This window comes from Nicotiana attenuata, chromosome 3 (assembly GCF_001879085.1).
Source record: "Nicotiana attenuata strain UT chromosome 3, NIATTr2, whole genome shotgun sequence".
Lineage (NCBI taxonomy): Eukaryota > Viridiplantae > Streptophyta > Magnoliopsida > Solanales > Solanaceae > Nicotiana > Nicotiana attenuata.
This window is the reverse complement of record NC_031991.1, coordinates 67,179,828-67,202,539: the sequence shown is the minus strand read 5'-3', so window position 1 is coordinate 67,202,539 and position 22,712 is coordinate 67,179,828. Positions and strand designations below refer to the sequence as shown.

General features: G+C 37.1%; 3 protein-coding genes across 10 annotated transcripts; 1 reads left to right on the top strand and 2 right to left on the bottom strand.

Moving 5' to 3' along the window:
• Positions 5,200-11,123, top strand: LOC109223994 (inactive protein kinase SELMODRAFT_444075). Of its 8 annotated transcripts, XM_019388516.1 has the most exons (11): positions 5,200-5,501; positions 5,782-5,972; positions 6,486-6,780; positions 7,387-7,541; positions 7,626-7,720; positions 7,825-8,852; positions 9,295-9,455; positions 9,704-9,780; positions 9,854-10,001; positions 10,130-10,279; positions 10,603-11,123. In XM_019388516.1, the coding sequence occupies exons 3-11, from the start codon at positions 6,600-6,602 to the stop codon at positions 10,837-10,839; spliced, it is 2,232 nt and encodes a 743-aa protein (XP_019244061.1). In that variant the 5' UTR covers positions 5,200-5,501; positions 5,782-5,972; positions 6,486-6,599; the 3' UTR covers positions 10,840-11,123. The 8 variants fall into 8 exon arrangements, with proteins under 8 accessions (XP_019244061.1, XP_019244065.1, XP_019244066.1 ...); XM_019388520.1 differs by lacking the exon at positions 5,782-5,972 and having other exon boundaries at positions 5,200-5,436; XM_019388521.1 differs by lacking the exon at positions 5,782-5,972 and having other exon boundaries at positions 5,200-5,436; positions 6,483-6,780.
• Positions 11,223-16,877, bottom strand: LOC109223995 (cell wall integrity protein scw1). The gene is made up of 10 exons (XM_019388524.1): positions 16,450-16,877; positions 15,514-15,576; positions 14,492-14,573; positions 14,267-14,338; positions 14,060-14,138; positions 13,905-13,950; positions 12,991-13,097; positions 12,705-12,774; positions 11,752-11,834; positions 11,223-11,656 (listed from the first exon to the last, which is right to left on the bottom strand). The coding sequence occupies exons 1-10, from the start codon at positions 16,645-16,647 to the stop codon at positions 11,626-11,628; spliced, it is 831 nt and encodes a 276-aa protein (XP_019244069.1). The 5' UTR covers positions 16,648-16,877; the 3' UTR covers positions 11,223-11,625.
• Positions 21,325-22,169, bottom strand: LOC109223993 (PRA1 family protein F2-like). Its single transcript, XM_019388514.1, has one exon. It carries the CDS (start codon positions 22,064-22,066, stop codon positions 21,518-21,520), a length of 549 nt encoding a protein of 182 aa, XP_019244059.1. The 5' UTR covers positions 22,067-22,169; the 3' UTR covers positions 21,325-21,517.

Genomic DNA, 22,712 nt, shown 5'->3' with positions numbered 1-22,712 from the left:
AGCTATTCTAGACCGGCAGGTTCGTCAGTTGAAATCAAAGACTTATCCGTCGGTTCGTGTTCAGTGGAGAGGTCAGCCTGTTGAGGAGCTATCTGGGAGTACGAGTCTGATATGCGAAGCCGGTATCCCCATCTTTTCATCGACTCAGGTACTTTTCTATGTCCGTTCAAGGACGAACGGTTGTTTTAGAGGTGGAGAATGTGATGATTCAAAAGGTCATCTTTTGTTTTAGAGTCCATTTCCGTGTTCCGAGTCCTTGAAAAGCTCTTTGTATCTCTCCTCGATTTGCATGCACAGTCTCGACGCGATTCCGGAAAGCTTTTATGTGAATTTTAAGAAAAATATTAAATTTGGCCTTTAAAAATTGATTAAAGTTGACTTCGGTCAATATTTTTGGTAAACGGACCCGGACCCGTGATTTGATGGTCCCGTAGGGTCCGTAGGAAAATATGGGACTTAGCCGTATGCCCGGAATCGAATTCCGAGGTCCCTAGCCCGAGAAAAGAATTTTTTAAAGAAAATTGTTTGCTGGAAAATATAAGGACTTTTGGAAATAAAATGGTGTAAAATCTTGATGGCACCGGGCCCGTATTTTGGTTCCGGAGCCCGGTACATGTTTAATATAATATTTACGTCATATCTGTAAAATTTGATAAGAATCGGAGTTGATTTGGTATAAATTGGACCCTTGGTTGAGAAAATAGAAATTTGAACTATCTTGTGAAATTCATGAGTTTTGATGTTAAATTCGTTGTTTGAGATGTCATTTTGGCGATTTGATCGCACAAACAAGTCTGTATGATGTTTTTAGACTTGTGTACATGTTTGGTTTGGAACCCTGAGAACTAGGATAAGTTTTGAATAGACCACAGAGTGATTTTGAATTTAGGGAGATTGCTGGTATGTTTTAGCTGTGTAGCAGGCCCCGGATCAGGCATCATCCTAAGAATTAACGAACATAAAATTAAACGAAGAGACTATCATCCGAATCCAGATCCTTGTAGTGGACCAGGACCAGTGCTAATCTGGGAAAAGTAAAAAGATGGGAAGCTTTATTTGAATTTGTCATGTGGCTTTTGGCTGTGTATCAAGTAACACCGAGTACGAGAAGGGGCAACCTCTAGGCTCTACTCGTGTACTCCTGTCCCCCATAGACATCTTTATCCTCAATTTTTTTTTAAAAAGAAATTTTCTTTGATATTCAAAATTTAAAATATAGCCTCTCAACTTTTATAAGGTATGCATACAAAATAACATTCGTTAGACCTCACTTTGTGGGATTACATTGAATTTACGTTGTTATTGTTGTTGTTATCAAAACCTAACGCTCAATATAATTTGATCTAATGCATTTTCTTGCCGGGTGTATTCTTATTATATCACCTATAACACATTTCTTGGTATTTTTAGCCAAATATTGAGTTTCAACTTTTAACAAGAGTTACAGTATAGTGGTACATTTTTTTTTTATTCTTAATCAGAAATCCCGAATTCGAACCCTGTGTGAAGTCGTTTCCATTATGAACTTTCCTATGTGAGTTTAAATTTAGTCATACGTCAATGCAAATACCAAATACCGAGTGAAAAACTAACAAAAAAAGAATTTTGCGTTTTTGGGATAACATGATGTTATTATCTTTTAGACAGAACGATCAAACTAAATTAAAAGATGTAGTTATTTAATTCATAACAAACTGATAAAGAGGGCACATCCTGTCGTGAAAATTAACTTTATTCTTTAAGATAACAATTTTTTCTTTTTTAAAAATGAAACAGATGTAGTATTTCTTAAATTTAAATCAGATCTCCCCTCTCCCCCATCCACCCACCCCCACCCAAAAAAAAAAACAGCTTTAATAATCCCTTCTTTTAACTTAAAGCAGGTAAAGAAATAAAACGTTAATCATATTAGTAATTTAATAAATTTTTGTTCTCAACAAATCATTTCGCATAAGATTGGGGTGGCCTTTGCTACATCTCATCATTGATGTGATTATTCAAATAAAGTTGATCATCATATATGTATGATAACCAATATGTAATTGCTGCCAATTTTTTTTTATAACAATATGTTAATTGAAAAAGCATACGAACAAAGCTATAAAATGCCAAAATCCGTCTACCTAGTTTTGTTGGAATGCTTACATTGTCCAACCAATAATTTGGACAATCATTAAAATTTATTTTAAACAAATTCTATAGAAAGATTAAGCATAAAGTATAAAAGTAAGATGTTTTAATATCCATAATAATCTATCTCTTTCCTTTTTAATATTTCCTATTCTCTTTTCTATCTCTATCTCTTTTCCCTTTTGTTTTAAATCTTGGATTTTTGTATCAAATTCCCTCCTAAATTTAAAATTTCCTCTGAGACGCTGAAATTGTCTCTATTCACTTTATAATATATATAAAAAAAAAAAATTAAAGTTAGCTGTAGTATTCATAATTACTGGCAAAAGTTTATGATTCCCAAGAAAAAAGAGACAAAAATTATATTATATGAATGAAAAAGACAAGTTAAATACTGCAATGACACCTTCCATTCTCTTAGTGGGGTCTCGTAGCAAATCTTCAGCTCATTCAAAATACAATAAACAAAGTATAATAAGTAGAAACTTTTGGTGAATTTCGTGCCAAAACAGAAAACGAAATAAATAGAAGGGACAAGTATATTAACTATAGGCTACAGAAAATGTAGCAATAATTTGGGACATGAATTTTGGAGTGTAGTAGCTTAGCATATCGACACCCTTCAAATCCAAAATCTTTATTTTTCTTTCTTTTTTATTTTTACTTGGGCGCTGCAGGATTTCAAAACTCAAAAAATTTGGCTCATACGAGGTAATCTTGTAATACTATATTTTTAGTTATATATGAGAATCAGAAAGTATAAAAAAAAGGTAAAGGTGCGGTGAAATTGATCTCACCAATTGTGTGAAAATTTACACATATTATTAGAGTAGGAGCTTTTACGGTTACATGGATTCTGTTTTATAATTCAATTATTCAGAATTTAAAGATTACTTTTTGACTAATGTAAATTTACGTCAAGGAAACTAAGCTAGAGTTTGGATATGGATCGAAAAGAAATTGAAGTTTAATGAGTAAAAACTTGAAAAACTAATCTACCATTTATTGAAACTTGAAAAATACTTCTTGAAAAATTGCCCAAACAATAGTTACTTTTATAACCAAACAATACAACAACAACAACCCAGTGTGATTTATAACCAAACAATATTTTAAAAATATTTTTGGAATTTTTTTTTGGCCAAGCACGAGCTAAACAAAGAATAAGATATTTCCTATAAACTAATTACAATTATAAACGTCTGAATTAAACGTGAAATAAGCTCAATTATCTTATCACATGCAAGTGTTTGCAATATAGGGGCGTTCGATTACATAAGTCATTGATCTTGTTAGGAGATTGATGGAATAATATAGGGAGATGAAGAGGGACTTGCATATGGTGCTCATCCAATTAGAAAAGGCTTACGATAAAGTCCCGAGGAAGGTTTTGTGGAGATGTTTGGAAGTTAGAAGGGTATATGTGGCCTACATAAGGATGATTAAAAACATGTATGATGGAGCGAAGACCTATGTGAGGACAGTGGAAGGGGTCTTGGATATTTCCCGGTCATGATAGGGTTGCATTAGGGGTCGACACTCAGCCCTTTTTTTATTTTCCATGGCGATGGACGTACTGACTCGCGACATCCAAGGGGAGCTGCTGTGGTGCATGGTATTTGCAGACAACATTGTTTTGATTGACGAGACGCGAGACGGTGTTACGCGAGGTTAGAGGTGTTGAGACAGATCGCACAGTCTAAAGGTTTCAAGCTGAGTAGAATCAAGACGGAATACTTGGAGTGTAAGTTTAGTGGTGCTATTTAGGGAGTGGAAGGGGAGGTAAGGTTGGATTCACAAGTAATCCCTATGAGGGAAAGTTTTAAGTACCTTGAGTCTATTATACAAGGAAGTAGGGAGATTGACGAAGGTGTCACACATCGTATTGGGGCGGGATGGATGAAATGGAGACTTGCTTCTTGTGTTCTCTGTGACAAAAAGGTACCACAAAATCTTAAAGGTATGTTTTATGGAGCGGTGGTCGGACCAGCTGTGTTGTTTGGGGTTGAGTGTTAGCAAATCAAGAGCTCCCACGCCTAGAAGATGAAGGTAGTAGAGATGAGGATGTTGAGATGGACATGCGGGCACACCTGGTTAGATAGGATTAGGAATGAAGTTAATCAAGATAAAATGAGTACGACCCCTATTGAGGACAAGATGCGGGAAGCACGACTTAGATATTTTGGACATGTGATGAGAAGAAGCACAGACGCCCCAAGGAAGTGTGAGAGGTTGACATTGGATGGCCTTAGGAGAGGTGGAGATAGGACGAAAAAGAGTTGGGATGAGGTGGTTAGGCATGACATGGCGCAACTACGATTGAGCGAGGACATGACTCTTGATAGGAAGGTGTGGAGGTCAATGATTATGATAGTAGGTTAGGTAGTCTAGATTATTCGTACCAGTAGTATTAGTACATACTCTTGCATTTGGTTGGTATTAGGTTTCTTTAAATGCACAACCTCTTAACCCGCACAAGGTAGGGTAAGGTCTCCGTATACACTACTCCCCAGGCCCTATTATGGAATTATATTGGATATGTTATTGTTATTGTTGTATGCAATAACTTATTTGCTATATATTCTACTTAACATATGTTTTTTCTTGATTGGCTTGCAAAAGGAAGGGAATTAATTATTGTACTCCAATTGATTCTGTATTAAAAAAATGTTTCACTTCATTACTTTAACAAAGTAATCACAATTGATTCGACGAACTACAATAAAGTGATTTCAAGCAATCACTTTATGTTTCAACTTTCAAAAACATAAATAATTCAAAAAACATTCAAGAAGCACACAACAAATGAAAACGTGATTCTATATCAATAAATTTAAATTTCATAATGGGTTTACTACTTCTCTTTACACATCTCTGAAATCAATGTAAGTAATAACTTATTAATAAAACAATTCAATTTATCATAAGAAAAAAGGAAGAAGAAACCTTGGAGAAAGAAAGGTCAAGGTCGATATTTTTAAAAAGAAATGAGGGTATTTGCGGGAATAAAAAAAATATCTGAGTACAATTGAATATTTGAATTGATTGTGTTTGACACAGTAAAAAATCTGCAGAAAAACTTTAACATAAAAGAAGAAAGAGCTAGCAGAGAGAGTAAATGTACTACTTAGCTGTCTTCTTTACCTGATCATTTCTTGATTTCTTGATATCTATATTTCTGTGTAAAAAATAATATATCTAAAGCCTAAAAGAGACTGTTAAACAGAATCACTGCTGAAAAAAAAAAAACACTGATATTGGAAAAGCACAGCTCATTCATTCATTAGCAGAAGTTATCAATTAAAGGTGTGGGTCAACTTCGAAAAATCTCTTTCATTTATTGTCCAGTTTCTCCGATTCAGCTCTTTCAGGTCATTATTATTATTATTTTCTTGAGTCGAATTTTTGTTACATTGTTTCAGCTTTGGGCAGAATGTTGTGTTTTTTAGCTGCTTTTTGATGTTGAAAGCAGAGAAAAAAATTGAATGAATGATAGAGATATATGCATACATTACAGACAGCTAAGACCCATCACATTGTATCTTCAACATCATTATCCTTTGGCCCCAAAAATCAATTGATTAACTATTCGTAAAAGTACTGTTCATTTACTGCTCTCGACTTTTTTGTATTGATATTGGAATTTTGTAGATTGGGGGAGGTTCATTCTACGATCTGAGTGCTTTTGGGTGTTTGCTTCACTTTTATTATCAGCCACAGGTCACTGAGATTTCAACTCTCGTGTCATTTCAACGATTTTGGGTCGTCGTCTTTTAGCATTTTGGACATTTAGGATGCTTTCGCATTTTGTGATATGAAATGGCAGAGGAAAACTGTTACAAGTACTGTTCCTATTCCATTATTAGATTCTGAATTCCATGGTTCTTTTGCTTTAAGTCTTACCATTTTTAAACATAAAGAGGATAAAGGGTCAGCGATTCAATAGTTTTTTCTTTCAGCTGAGGCTTTTAGCACAAATTTTTGACTCTTGTGATCTGATAAAGCAGCATATAAAAGAACACTTTATTTGGTAACCCTTTTGACTGTAGTGTTTGTGGGACAATATCTCTGTCCTTTGCATTGTATTTTTGCAGAAAAATCATGTGTTCAAGTTTTGGTGTTTATACACTTTTGAGCTATTTGTGCTTCTAAATTTGGAAAAAAAAGAAGGGTGAATCTTCTTTCCTTTAGCTAGAGTTTCTTGAGAAATTGACAAGGTCTATAGGGTTAAGAAACACTGTGATAGAATAGTGGCTATTTTGGTGTGTATATGCATAAAAATCACAACTTTTTTGTGGGTCAGTTTAGTACAATAATGAATGCTTATATTGTTTTCTTCTTATTGTTTGTAGCAGACATGAATTCCATGTGGGTTCTAAGATCTGGTATCTTGGTAAAGAGAAATAGTGTCATGTCTCTGTTGATTTGAGTTCAAAGTTGAATAAAAAAAAGTCCACTATAGTGTTGTGATGAGTAAAGAGATGAAGAAAGGAAAACAGGATATGAGTTGTGATGCTGCTGAGAAAATGATGGTGGCTGTTAAGGCTTCTAAGGAAATACCCAAAACAGCTCTTGTGTGGGCTTTGACTCATGTTGTTCAGCCTGGGGATTGCATTACGCTTCTTGTGGTTGTACCTTCACAAAGTTCTGGTAATTTCTATTTTCTTTGTTCTTTTATGATGTCCTAAAAATTATCATTCAGTGTAGCTTGCAATTCTCTAGCTGCTTACTTCTGTAATTGCTAGTTGAATTGTTGGTTAGTACTTCTGTTATACGAGAGAGACTTTTTGGCTTGTTAATTGTTTCTGCTCGCTTATCGTTGACATTATGGTATTCTTTTTCGAGTGAACTTTAAATTTTTTAAGGGTATCACCAATGTATTCTCTTTTCCTGGAAATTTTCAAAGATAAGCTTCCACTGGCAATTCTAAGAGTGTGGATGGGAATTACTTTACACAATACTGATTAGTTCATTGATGCTAATTCCATTTCATGTTTTTTCTTTACTGCTTTCTGACGGGGTTTTTCATTTATTAACTTTGTCCACTTGCCACTCTACCTTCACTAGGTAGGGTAAGGTCTGGGTTTGCACTACCCTCCCCAGACCCCACTTGTGGGAATATACTGGGTTTGTTGTGTTGTTATTGTAACTTTGTCCACTTGCTATATTGTTGTTTTCATTTGATGCTGTTTTGTGCTAGCACAAAAAAAAAGTCCTGTGAGAAGTACCTTTTGTAAGAGTTGCAATAATTTGTAGGTAGGAAGCTATGGGGTTTCCCTAGGTTTGCTGGAGATTGTGCCAGTGGCCACTGGAAGTTGCACTCTGGAAGTAGTTCCGAGCACAAATCTGACATAACGGATTATTGCTCTCAGATGATCCTTCAGCTCCATGATGTTTATGATCCCAACAAGGCAAGCATACAAATTCTTATTCTCCATTGTTGAGATATCATTAAAAAATTTGGTACTAAACAGGTTCTTCTTGTTTTCCTCCAGATAAATGTCAAGATTAAAATTGTTTCTGGTTCACCACATGGAGCTGTGGCTGCAGAGGCAAAGAAGACTCGAGCTAGTTGGGTCGTTTTGGACAAGTAATTTTTAGCAAGTTTTTTAGAGTCTGATGCGTTGTTAAAGTGATGTTATATTTTCAAGCTTTATTAAATTTGCTTGCTTCTTATTGTCTGAATTTCTCTAGGCACCTCAAACACGAGAAGAAACGCTGTATGGAAGAGTTGCAGTGCAATATTGTAGTCATGAAGCGATCTCAACCAAAAGTTCTCCGCTTAAATTTAGTTGGCTCACCTAAAAAGGAACCTGATGTGACGGGCACGTTATCTTCTGAGCAAACTCAAACATGTGGAAAAGAATCGAACAAAAAGGATTCGTTGGATTCCTCTCGAGGTCCACTAGTAACTCCAACAAGTAGTCCAGAGATGTTCAGTACGACTGAAGCTGGTACTTCATCAGTTTCAAGCTCTGATCCTGGAACTTCACCATTTTCTGTCGCTGAAGTAAATAGGGATATGAAGAAAGCAGATTTGTTGGCTGCTAAGGAAGATCAAGATGTAGATGAATCGAGTTCAGAGAGTGAGAGTGAAAATTTATCCGCGTCATCAAGTTTGAGGTTCCAACCATGGATGGTGGACATGATCACTTCACATTCTGAACTCTCACAAATCAAAGGGAAGAGTTCGTTGAGAACTCATGACAGGCCACAAGATTCCACAAATAAGGCATTGCTGCGGAAGTTTAGTAAGCTTGATGATGAAGGTGATTTTGGATCCCCGAGTTGTAGATCTGATTTGGAGTACAGTGGGAATGTGAGAGAAGCAGTTTCGCTATCTAGAAGTGCACCTCTTGGCCCTCCTCCCTTGTGCTCAATTTGTCAACACAAGGCACCTGTATTTGGAAAACCTCCTCGGTGGTTCGCTTATGCTGAGCTGGAGCTTGCAACCGGAGGATTCTCACAAGCCAATTTTTTGGCTGAGGGAGGATACGGATCTGTTCATAGAGGAGTCCTTCCGGATGGTCAGGTTGTTGCTGTTAAGCAACACAAATTGGCAAGTTCTCAAGGGGATCAAGAGTTTTGCTCGGAAGTTGAAGTGCTCAGCTGTGCTCAGCACCGAAATGTTGTAATGCTAATAGGATTCTGTATCGAGAACAGCAGAAGACTGCTAGTATATGAATATATATGCAACGGATCTTTAGATTCTCATCTATATGGTATGTTATACCCCCTTTTTTTTTTCTTTCTATCCTTGACAGCTCCAATGAGTATGATAATACTTTCTTTAATCAGTAAATCGACCTCTATCTAGATACCTTGTGTGAAGAGGGACACTCTAAGATCTTGATCTCCTTTCTAGCTCACTGTCTGGTTTTACTAATTTGTAATTACCTAAGGTGAATTTGTATCTGCACGCTTCTCAACTTCGATTACCTTGCAAATTAACATTGGGTTGTTTTAGACGTACTGAGCATTCAAAATTTGTAGATTTTCTTTTTTGCTTTGTGAATCTAAATTTAATCTCATATGATATAAACTTGCACTTGATAAAATTTATATGGGAAAAGTTTATGTAAAGGTTTTGGTGATCTGCTCATTTGTCTTCAAGGTTAATTCTTTCGTCTTTTATTGTTTAAAATCACTTTCTGGTATTCACAGGTCGTACTAGAGATCCTTTGGAATGGTCTGCTCGTCAAAAGATTGCTGTAGGTGCTGCCCGAGGTTTACGTTATCTTCATGAAGAATGCAGAGTGGGCTGCATTGTCCACCGAGATATGAGACCCAACAACATTCTCATAACCCATGACTTCGAACCACTAGTATGGAAATCTCTCTTCTCCAAATTTTAATGATATACATTACTCATGAGTATACCTTTTATGCTTCTCCTTGCATTGTCAAGGCACTGATTAGAATACTCATTGAAAAAAGTTGATACTAATAGAAAAGTTTGTGGTGAAGTCTCTATTCGATTCGATTATACTATTAGTCTCTAAATATCACTACATACTGGACTATTTCAACTGCACATCTCGGTTGATCACATACTATCTTTTTCTTTTTCCAGGTTGGAGACTTTGGTTTGGCCAGGTGGCAACCTGATGGCGACACAGGTGTTGAAACGAGAGTAATTGGAACATTTGGGTAAGCATTGGAAGTTGTTTGGTTTACTTTGATGTTATATTATTGAATCAATCGGCTAATTTGAGGAATTTAGGTACTTGGCGCCCGAGTATGCTCAAAGTGGCCAGATTACAGAAAAAGCTGATGTTTACTCATTTGGAGTGGTACTGGTCGAGCTTGTTACAGGACGCAAGGCGGTGGATCTTACTAGGCCTAAGGGCCAGCAATGTCTCACAGAATGGGTATATATTTAGTTTATCTTAATTGCAGCCATTTTTTGTGCTGACATGAGGAATATATATGTGGAGATTAAGGAGACCGCCCTCCTCCCCTTTCATGTGTAGCTGATATTGTAATTAATTTGTTATAGGCGCGTCCATTATTGGAAGAATGTGCGGTTGACGAGCTAATAGATCCCCGGCTAGAAAACTGCTACTCCGAACATGAAATATACTGCATGTTGCATGCGGCATCTTTGTGCATACGGCGGGATCCTCAGGCCAGGCCTCGCATGTCTCAGGTAATGGTACAACTTGTGTTTTCATTTTTCACAAACATGAATGCATGCAATGGCAGATATAGCATGCACCAACAAGTTTAACTTAACAAGCATTTTTGACACAATATATATTTTCATGTGGAAAATCACTAAAATTTCAAAAGAATTTGACTTCTGAACCGATAATTTCATATATGAAGCAAGTTAAGTTCCAAGAACCTTAAGGTTGAACTCATCAAGTGAAGTCTTGGATCCAGCTCTTGTTGCCCGTTGCATCTTCGTGCTTTGATATTTTGCCATATATATTGGGGAATTCTCATGTTTCTTTGGATGTTGTGGTGAAGGTACTGCGGATACTTGAAGGCGACCTCATCGTGGAATCTGGTAAACTGTCAGCACCACCTGCTTATGATGTTGGAAGCCAAAGTGGAAGAATTGTGTCAGATTCGCTGCAACAGTACCAAAGGTTTAGTGGTTCCTTATTAAGTGATGGATTAGAGGGCTTTAGTGCTAAGCTCTCATTCGACAAAAGGAGTCCCTCCAATATTTGGGATAGGGATCAATCCAGGAAAGCATATTAGGACCATCTGTAAATTGCATGATTTTGACACTAAGATACATTGCTTGGTTTATCAGGTCTATTAGCCAGGCATTTTTGTCGAAAGCCATGTTTTTTGTCATATCTTGTATAGAAGGTAGGCATAATAGTTAGTATATGTTTTATATTTGCTGGCTTGTTTACATATTTTGTATTTTAGGATTTAATGAAAAACTGGCCACTGTACTCAATCCTCAAGTTGTTTATTCGTGTAGCTCAAAGAAAAGAGCTCTATTTTCATGGGCAAAAAAGAATCTGTTGTTGCAATCTCTGTTGCCAGCTTGCCTACACATTTATATTGTTTCGTTCCTTCTCTTGTTAATAAGATAACAAAAGAGATACAATTACACTCCGACTCAACCACAATTGAAAACCCAAAAGATGATACTAACACCATGTATGCCAAAGTAATGTGATTTGTTTCTTGAAAGAACAATTTCTTACAAGGAAAATGCACGAAATGTTAAGAATTCTATAGTTCCCTCAACCCCCACGGTCAGGGAAGAAGATTGAATAACCTATGCCCTGTTGTCATTTTGTACTAATCAGAAACCTCAGAATACTGCTAGTAAAACTATACGGTCCTGTTCGATAACCCATAGCTAAAATCTACAATAACACAAACATATGTCAAGGCAGTTAAGTCTGCAAAAATCTTGGATTCGCATTTCTGCCCTTAAAGCCAATAGAAAAGGCAGTCAACTGCTGGTCCACAAAAGAGTAGTCAGTTAAGTAACCATTGAACTGCTTGTTTACCATAAGAAGGCATCTAGGGCTTTCTCATTTTGGATCTCGCGTACCTGAATAGGAGAGGAGGAAAATATCAGCAAAAGCACAACAAGAATGTAAACCTCAGAATATACACGCAGAGCATGATCAGGACTGAGAAGAATACTCTATGTGCATGCCACCCCGATCAGAAGATGGTAATGTGGTTCCTTGAAGAGCATTCAGCACTTCAGTTGCTTGGTCAATTCCCTAAAAGGTAAAATATAAATACATAACTGTAGAGCGGATTCAGAATTCCAAGAAAATGACTACACTATTACAAAAAGGTGAATCTGGAATTTATATTTGACAGGTTCAACCTTTGGGTTCTTACCATAATTCCAATACCATTTAGAATTTATAGGATAAAATAAACTTTTTTCTTGCAATTTTAGTGATTTTTAACGTATATACTTAATACTCCACACCAAAAATCTTGGAATAATTAAACCATGCTACATCATCCACTGCTATTAGTTTTAATTATATTAAATTTTGTGATGATAAAAAGGTAGATCAAGGATTTCAATGTGTTAGATTTTGGGATTTTGAATGGATAAACCAAATAAAACAAGAAATAAAAGAAAAAATACTTAATTAAAACACAAGAGGGGACACTAGACATGCTTAGGTTTACCAATTAAGATTTGAACCTCTAACTTTACTAGTAAAGGTGCACCCGATAATCATAAAACTCTTTGAGCTGGGTGCACACATGTATATTTAAGGAATTTAAAGAAATATTATACATAGTATAGAGAGAGGAGCATGGGTCCATGCGCCCCATGCTCCAACATATTGATATGCCCCTGCATAACTGGTGGGAACATGGTTATGGTAAAAACCCTTTACAGTTAGTAACGTATGTACAGGGAACTCTGATATTTTCCCGAATTACTGCAGCAGAGATTTAGAATGATTGAAAATTCCAAATACATGGGCATGTCTCTTGAGAAATTCGAAATGCGACAGCTGAAAATAAGCTTCTTATTTAGGTAAATTAGTTTTAGTTTTAAGTCTTTGACCTGATAGAAAATTTACAGTTTTGCTGTAGCCACACTAAGAAGCTGCAAGGAGTACCTGAAAATCAGCAAAAGCAACAGGCATCCCGCCTCTTGCACGCACCTTGAGGGTGTTAAATCCAGGATACCTGACAGGAAAAACAACATATACTGTCAATTATAGGTAGCCTTTAGCAAGCTACTTCATGAGATGGTACGTATGAGAGAGAAAAATGTCTCAAGTATAATATTGCCATTCTGCAGCTAGGTACAGAGAACCAACTTTTTAGCCATATGAACACTGAGTTGTCAAGAAAGAACTGAAAGAGAACACCCTCCATTGCAGGAGTTATACAGGAACTTACTTAGAAATAACTTGCTTCAGTTCATCCTCAGTGCAATTTGGACCAAGATTGGCAATAAACAGAGTGGAACATGGTTGTGCACCATCTGTTGTCTTCTCGCTTTGTTCCTATAATGTCCAATCCAAAGACGCTAAAAGTCACATTGGTCCATGCATTAATTGAAGAGCACTTGCTGCATAAATATAGCGAAACTTTTGCTTGGAAGTACAGAATACTGATTTATATGCATTACATTTATTCCGATTTTCAAAACGGATAAAGGGTCAAATATACCCCTATACTATTAGAAAAGGTTTAAATGTACCCCTTGTTATACTTTGAGTCCAAATATACCCTTATCGTTATACTATTGGTTTAAATATATCCCTTTTCCGTCAAGTTTGTCCAAAGTGGACATTCAATCCTACGTGGCACTAACATTTGATGGGATGGATGCCACATGGCTTGCCACCTGAGTGCCCCTAACCAATTTTACCCCTCCCTTTTATTTTTTTTCCACCACTAAATTTTTTTCCCTCCCCCACTATTGCCACCATTACCGCTACCATAGAAAATATTGTATTTCAAATTTTAGTCTTTTATATATGGAGTAGTGGCGCTGAGGTGGCATGCCAGGTGGCATCCACTTCATCAAATGTAAGTGCCACGAAGGATTGGATCCCATCTTGGACAAACTTAAAAGAAGAGGGGTATATTTGAACAAATAGTATTACGGCAGGGGTGTATTTGGACCCAAAGTATAACGAAGGGTATATTTAAACTTTTTCTCATAGTGTAAGGGTATATTTGGCCCTTTGCTGTTTTCAAAATTTGAAGGGCACACTTTCAGAGATTTATCTACTCTGCTTGCAATGCATATGTAACAGTCTAACGTACAACACATGCTACAGATAGAGGGTAATATATAGGCTTACACTTTTCGGGGCCAAAGCATGGTCAGACTCTACCACTTTCTCCTCACTGTTTCACAATAAAGAATATAAAGTCTTCCATGACACATTAAAGCAACAGACCTCTAATAACCATGCCTTCATAAGTAAATTTAGTTTGAGTGTCAAGAATGTTTGACCTGTTCTCTTCCGAAGGATCGTCATTTGTGCCAGAATCAGCATTGTCAGGCTCGGAAGCATCATCTGATTCAGTATCACCTGAATAAGCAAACAACGGTAACATGTTATGAGTCTCAATTCAGAAATTGGACATATATGCGAAATACAGATGTATTTTGGCATCTTAATGTGTGCACTGGAGTATTAGCAAAGATCAAGGCTAGTACCTTCATTGCTTGATGTGTCTTTGGCATTTTTGGACTTGGTTCTGTTGTCAATAACTACATAAGGTCCTCTTCCTGAGAATAACCATCTAAATGAGCTAATATAAGCAATAACCATAAGAAAACAAGAACTAGAAAAGAAATTTCCCATTTTATTGGATATCATGGTATGGGATGCAAAGAGTTTATGGATATCTAATAAATATTAAAAATTGCAATAAATTATACCTGGAACTTGTACTCTTCTAGAGTTTGATCTCGCCAGTTCAATATGCAAAGTCGATCCTGTTTGAGGATCAAATTCTACACCCTGGAAATGGGAATGGTAAAGGACCAGAAAGATACGAAATGACTAAACTAATAGCAAAGCAAAAGTTGAATGCCCAAATGAGCCTCAAGCTAGGTAGCTATTTATTAGGAATCAGCAAAACTAGTTACTGTGGTGATGGCTACATTCATGTAAAAATATTAGAGGAGCCAGATAATTAATCTGTTTTTAAATTGAAGTTAAATGAATATGCAATCAGAAAGCTATCTTCGCATCTAATGATTTCTACATTTTTTTAAAGCAAAGAAAACAACCAAATATGTAGTTTAGAATGCTTTCAGTTTTTATTTTAATTTGACAGCTTTCGTTCAAGATGAGTATTACGGACTAAAAGATAACAAAAATAAGCATAGAATGACCTCCGGTATTGTCTGTCAAAGTTCTACTGCTTGTATGGTTTACAAAACCACCACCACCTCCTCCACTCATCATGTTTGTGTGCTTGTGTGTGTGTGTGTGTGTGCGTGTGTGTGTGAGAGAGAGAGAGAGAGAGAGAGAGAGAGAGAGAGAGAGAGAGAGAGAGAGAGAGAGGGAGGGAGGGAGAGGGAGAGAGAGAGAGTACACATAGTAAACTCAAATTTGAATTAAGAGAAGGTTAGCAGAAAAAAGAGAACTTTTTGCTCTCTTTTGCACTTAATGTACACTGTGGACATATAGTATTAGAAGAAGAGGAGCAACAAAACTAGACCAGATTAAATCATCAACGATGAATTGACACGTCCAGATAATAAGCCAAGGTCTCGGTGTGAATAGTTGGATGAGTTTAATGCTTCTGAGATCCTTTATCTTTTAAACAGAAAAACAAGAAGAATGGAATAAGAAGATCTTGGAATAAGGTGGTCTTGAAATCAGCTATATGTAATTTCCAAAATCCAAACAGCATGTGGAACATAACTAGACATACTCAGATTAGATATCTCACATTCAGGGAATGCATGGCAGCCATTGCTGATGGATGATCTATAAAAGTAGCAAAAGCAACAACCTGCATAATGGGAGAAGAAGATTAGAAGTAGGAATGTAAATCTAAACGGATTGGCGCCGATGGCGGAGCCACGAATGCAAAGGGACTCAAATAAATACTAGAACAGCCACACTACATTTGGATTTAAAACCAAGACAAATAAATTCCAAACATCCTTTACCACTACACTAGAATCTTTCCTTATGTCAAGAGAATCAACAATTTATATATAACTAATTTGTTGCTGCCCTATTAGCACAGTATAATTTTATGGCGAAGGGGATTCAATGAAACCCCTAGCCTCCACTTAGCTCCACCTTTGATTGGTGCAGGAATACTTAGCTCCACCTTTGATTGGCGCATGGATACTACAATAGATGAAAAAAAACATCTTGTCTTTCACTACCAATTCCTTCATTTTCAAACCGGAAGCTTCAGAAGAGAATAAAGTTTAGTCATTGATCATGATGTCTTCAGAATAACTAACAAGTAACTATTTACTTTCCCCTTCTAAGAGTCTCTTTTGTATGTGGAAGAAGCTAAAGTGAAAATGACCTTTGCCTATTTCTGTCTGCATTGCGTATCAAGTATCAAATCCTTTGCAGACGAATGATTATTTCTAATAACAAGTACCTATTTTATTTCTAATCAGTACAGTTTCAGGAAGTGAAACCCTTATTATTTCTAATAACAAGTAAAACCTTTCTGTCTTCAAAATCTAAGTAATAACAATAACCTGCCAAAATTCAAAAATTTAATCCTAAACGTTTCTGAACTTCATAAATAAGCATAACTATTCACATAGGGGACTAAAAGTTCCTTACTCGGAGAACTTAATAGCTTCGTAATATATTAGCATCAAGTCGGCGGAAAATTAGGAGAGAGAGAGGATACCTGATCCCCTCGACCCGTGTACTTAAGCTGACAGGATTCAAAACCAAGACGGCGGCGGAAGAGATTGTGAATTTCACGAGCTTTAACATCGTCGGGAAGTCCGGATACGAACAGTGTTTTTATATCGTTCTGCTCCTTGTTGTACCCATACACTGGTGCTGTTACGTAGTAAGGATCGTACGCCGGGACGTGAGCCATCTTCACTGCGACGGCGACGGCGACGGCGACGGGTTTCGGTAGAGGAGATGATTGAATTGGCGACTGGCAATTGCAATCGTCTATAGTTTTCAGATTTCTTTTCTTTTTTTACCACGGTAAAATACGCTTTACTCACCTAGTCACCTGCATTACATAGCAGGTACAACTCCTTCGGCACGGCGCACAAGTTATGAATGTTATGTAATGTTGTCTGAATTCTGAAATCCTTAAGAAAAGAAAATGTATAAATATAATCGCATCAATCTTTCAATCCAGGGAGTAAAAATCACTGTTTCGAATTATAATTATTTTCACTTGTTCTGACGTGTTCATTTTTATAGGCTGAATAAGTTGCTACTATTTTCATTTACAGCTAATTTGGACGGTTGTTACCTATCGTATCGTATCGTATCGTATTGTTACTTTAAATACAATATTTGTTTTGATTGTTACTTAAATTTTATAGTATCGTATCGTTAAATCCGTCGTTACGTAACGATGAAATGTGTTACTTTATGTAACGACCGATTTGGTGTGGTCGCGTCGTTTCCTTGTGTTTTTCTCTCAATCTCACCCTTCATTATTAATTAAATAATTTTATTTTATCATTTACCCTACCTTTTTATATACCGTATCATAATTTTTCTTTATAATATTGCAAGTTCATTCATCATATCACAGGTGCGTGATACCATGAAACGACGCCAAAACGACAATTCATCCAAACATTGTATTTATCAAACGATAGAGTACAATACAATACAATACGATACGATACATTATGAAACGATACGTAACAACCATCCAAACAAGCTGTTAGATATCTCCACGAAGACTTGTTTTGATCGAACACCTATAGTGGATTCAAAGTGCCAGTCAGACACCTCACATTGGGTTAGAAATATCCAAAGCGCGTGTCTACAAACACTACTTACATAAAATAATTAACTAATTACTATCATTTATTACACTTGAAACATGTCAATTTCACATCTCCTTCGGACAATTTTTCATAATTTTTCACACCAAACTAATTTAATTGGCTAATTAGTCCACGTAAAGAGCGGTTGTAGACACACGCTTGAGGTGTCTAATTGGTACACTTTGGACCTATTACAAGTGTTCAATTGAAATAAGACCTAGTTAAAACATATAAATGAAAAATTGTGGTAACTTTAGATGTCCCCGTATGTATTTAGTCTTAAAGTCATAATAACAAATTAACAATAGCTATTTTTATCAAGTTACTAATTATTCTCTTCGTTTCAGTTTATTCAACGCATGTGATTGGGCATAAATTTAAGAAGAGAAGACTAGGTTCCAAGCGGAGAGAATGGATTTACCTCTGGTCACCGATGACTAGGTTGTTCAAGCTTTTACTCAAGGTCTCAACACTCGGAGTTCCATAGCTTAACGTCAATTGGAGCAAAGTTTAATCGAGTACCCGGCTATCACTTGGGCCGACTTACATAATCGATATCAGTCGAAGATCCGGGTTGAGGATGATCAACTGGGGACTCCTTTGGGGTCCGTTAATCCTAGCAGGCCCATGGATAGGATCAAAAGGGACATCGATCGAGATCCGAGGTCGAATAGAGATCGATATCAACCCTACAACGGAGACCGTAGAGGCAGCAGGTATGGGCGAAGCTTCGTACGAAATGATCGAGGCCAAAATTCACGGGGGATTGATGCTGAGGAAGATCACGTTAAATATCCAAAATCCGAATGAAAGGTACGACCCCATTCCAGTTCTTTCAATTTTTTCGACTAACACTTGCAGGCTATTGAAAAGGATCGACACGAAGCTTTGGATCTTAAAGCATGCGTTACACTCTTTTTCCTTTAGATCGGCTTTTATCCCAAATGGGTTTTCCCGGCGAGGGTTTTAACGAGGCAACCATTGTTCGTGCTAACTTAGAGCAGTTCAACAGTATCTGAGGTTCCCTACAATAAGCCTCAAGTACTGGGGGGCATTACCCTCGAATGTCTACTTTGTTGCAAGGAAATTACTTCGTGATAGCGAGGTCTCGATAGGAAAACGTTGTAAGGGTCAAACGATCAAATGAACCGTGCCCATATAGATTACTCGAGCCCTAACATCAAACATGCATGCATGTATAATCATCTATTGAGAGGAGTACTTTTCCTTGCTAAAATCTCATGCCTTTAGAAAAATTTCCTACTTTATTCTCTTGATCTATTGTGTAAACAGGCTTACGGGCTGATCATGACGGAAGTTCGAACAACTAACCCCACGCTTGAGGACTACCGTCCGAAAAACAAACGAAGTCGAGCTACTAAAATTTCGAGACCATAAGACCTTAAAGGCGACCCTCGATTTTACAGGCCACGGCCACCCCACTCGGGGACTGACACTTCGGGCAAGCTCGAGGTGAAACGGAAAATAATCCCAAAGGGCAAGTTCCGAACTAAAGAGGCTACGACCAAATTAACGCGGACGTCCGAAATCCATAACAAATACAAAGGCCTAAGGGCTACTTCTACTTCGAGTTCGAACAAGTCCTCACTCGATCATAAAAGCCCAAGGGCTATCTTAACCCGAGTTCGAGCAAACTCTCACTCGGGGACTATCTATAAAGCCTAAGGGCTAACTTTACTTCGAGTTCGAGCAAATCCTCACTCGACTATAAAGCCTAAGGGCTAACTTCACTTCGAGTTCGAGCAAGTCCTTACTCGATCATAAAAGCCCAAGGTCTATTATAACCTGAGTTCGAGCAAACTTTCACTTAGGGACTATCTATAAAGCCTAAGGGCTAACTTTACTTCGAGTTCGAGCAAATCCTCACTCGACTATAAAGCCTAAGGGCTAACTTCACTTCGAGTTTGAGCAAGTCCTCACTCGATCATAAAAGCCTAAGGGCTATCTTAACCCGAGTTCGAGCAAACTCTCACTCAGGGACTATCTATAAAGCCTAAGGGCTAACTTTACTTCGAGTTCGAGCAAATCCTCACTTGACTATAAAGCCTAAGGGTTACTTCACTTCGAGTTCGAGAAAATACTCACTCGGTTATAAGGCCTAAGGGCTAACTTCACTTCGAGTTCGAGCAAGTCCTCACTCGATCATAAAAGCCCAAGGGCTATCATAACCCGAGTTCGAGCAAACTCTCACTCAAGGACTATCTATAAAGCCTAAGGGCTAACTTTACTTCGAGTTCGAGCAAATCCTCACTCGACTATAAAGCCTAAGGGCTAACTTCACTTCGAGTTCGAGTAAGTCCTTACTCGATCATAAAAGCCCAAGGGCTGTCTTAATCCGAGCTCGAGCAAACTCTCACCCGGGGACTATTTATGAAGCCTAAGGGTTAACTTTACTTCGAGTTCGAGCAAATCTTCACTCGACTGGTAAGCCTAAGAGCTACTCAAACTCTAGTTTAAATGGTCATTCGGGGTCCATCGATCTCATTCGAAAGATCAAAGCCCCGAGCATGGGTATTTTCAAGGGTCTCCCCCCGAGACTGACACTTGGCGCGCTCGGCAACCTCCTTTGCCCGAACCCAAGCAGTTTCCTTTTGCGGAACGGTTTTAGATATTTTGGCCATTTTGTTTTTGTGAGCAAGGAAGAATAGATATTGAAATATTTGGTGCTTCGAGAAGAACAAGCAAAGGAAATTGGGCTTAATTCGTTTCTTGTCATTACACTCCAAAAACGAGGGGACTATATATATGTATACGGTTAAAATCAGGCTCACCCGATTTTACTGATTTATCGAGACCGGTATGAAGCATCGAAGATCGATCCCGTAATAGATCAGATCGAGGCACGAGGATAAGACACCGAGTTCGGATTCGAGGTACCTAGCAAGATCGAAACCGATAATGATCGAGGTTGAGCAAGACAGACATCGAGCAAGACCGAACGGAAAGGTGAGATATCTGTAACTGGTCGAAGGTCGTGGTGGAAATCTCGGAACAGATCGAATTAAGGGCGGTTGTTTAGTTAATCATGGGATTTACTTCTATAATTGGAATTGTACCATAGATAGGATTCCTCTACTATATAAACACAGTTCCAATCATTTGTAAGACACATTGTTCTCACGTATCAAAGCAATATAACACTTTCTCTAGCTCATATTCTTGTTCATCAGCTTGTTATACTTTTAACTGTTCTTGCACCAATTAGTTTGAGGGTACTCAAGCTCAAGGGCTGAATTCCATCCAAACAGTGGTTTGCTTTATCATATTGTCAATTTCCATTATTGATCTTCATATTCATCAATTGGTATTAGGTAAAATCACGTATCCTTAAAATCACATTATAAGTTTAAGTGTTATCCAATTTTTAGGGTAAATAATGTTATATATAAAAATTATACAATTTGATACACTTTTTCGACTAACAAATATAAATAGTTTCTGTTGAGGGCTAAAAGTGATAACACCCTTTTTATTTGAACGTTTAATTTGGACGATTCTCTTTTCAGGAAGGTTTTAGTAGTAGTGATACCATCTTCCCGTGCCTTTCCAATTTATGTCCTGCTATTACAAGTAACTTTTTTTTTTTGTTGGTAATTTACTACACGTAATTAAAATGCCCAATTTGGACGAAGAAGGACCGCGAAAGTACACGTTTTTGCCATGTCCCCAAAATTATTTCTGCCGACACTAATTAACTAAACACAACACGCATTGCATAAGTAAACAAAAATCACTAATAACAACAAGGTAACCACCATTCAATTATGATCAAATTCAACGAGGAATAAACAAAGTTTATGGTGATAAAAATACAACAATCAATCGAAGATATTACCGGAAATAAATAAATTAAAAAACGAAAAACAGAAAAAGAAACTACATTGGTTCTCACGCTTCAATTGAATTGGGGAAAATAACACAGCAAAACTAAGACGACGGAGGAGTTCTCAAAAACCCAGCAGCTTCTTCATCCATGAACAAATCATCAGTCTTCCTTATCGAAGCATGAATCAACACCACAACCACGGCCACCGCTAGCGAAATTAAAATATTCGAAGTCGCATTAGTAAGCAGGAGCATACCGATAGTAAAAACAGAGAGCACAATCAGAACCACAAGATCAGAAATCAGACGGCCAAAAATCACCAAAGGCTCATCACGGAGAAAATACAAAAACAACCAAATGGCCATCAGAACTAAGAACACAATAAGCGAGATCGCGTGCCAGAGGAGGCTTAAGAAGACAATTCCGAGCACTACGATGGCGTAGTTCATCTGGAAGTAGGAGATATTTGTTTTAATTCGTGAAATTGCATCGTTGACTCCAGATGGAAGATTTAGGGAGTGGAAATTGAACATCTCCTTCCATGGCCGGCGAGTACCTAATCCTTCCTTTATCCTATCTTTTGCCCTGGAGATGTACTCCACGTTTGCCGGACCTGAAGAGGACGTCGGTATTGTGCCGTAATTTGTCATTATTTCGCCGTGGAATAGACTTCTACTGTTTTGAAATGGAAACTAAAAGAGGACGGAGAGGATGAGAGGCGTGGTATTTAATGTTGAATAGTTTTATATGGTCCAAACAGAGTCTGAAAATACCAAGTCGACTTTACATAAAGCTAAGTGACACGTGGCGGTTGATAGCTGCCTCCGACGCATTCTTTACACGGAGTTTTTTCCCTTCTTGCTTTTCTTTATTTCACAAATTTCATTTGACAAACTCTTTTTAATATTCCCTTTTGTTTCAATTTATATGAACCTATTTGACTGGGTACAGAGTTTAAAAAAAAAAGAAGATTTTTAAATTTATAGTATAAAATAAAGTATATATATTTTGTATAGCTATAAATTATTGTATCAAGATAAATTATTTTCAAATAGGGGAAGATATCGTTTTTTTTGGATCTGACTAAAAATAAAATAGATTCAGATAAATTAAAACGAAGGGAGTAGGATAGTTGAAATTTCAACTATGTCACATCCAATCATACCTTTCATTTTATTTTTCGCATATTAGGGGCTAGCTGTCAAATTGAACAGCAAAAGGCTCAAATGGTTGCTAATATGAACAAGTAACATTTTAGTATAAATTATGAATTTTTAACTAATAGTAGAACATATT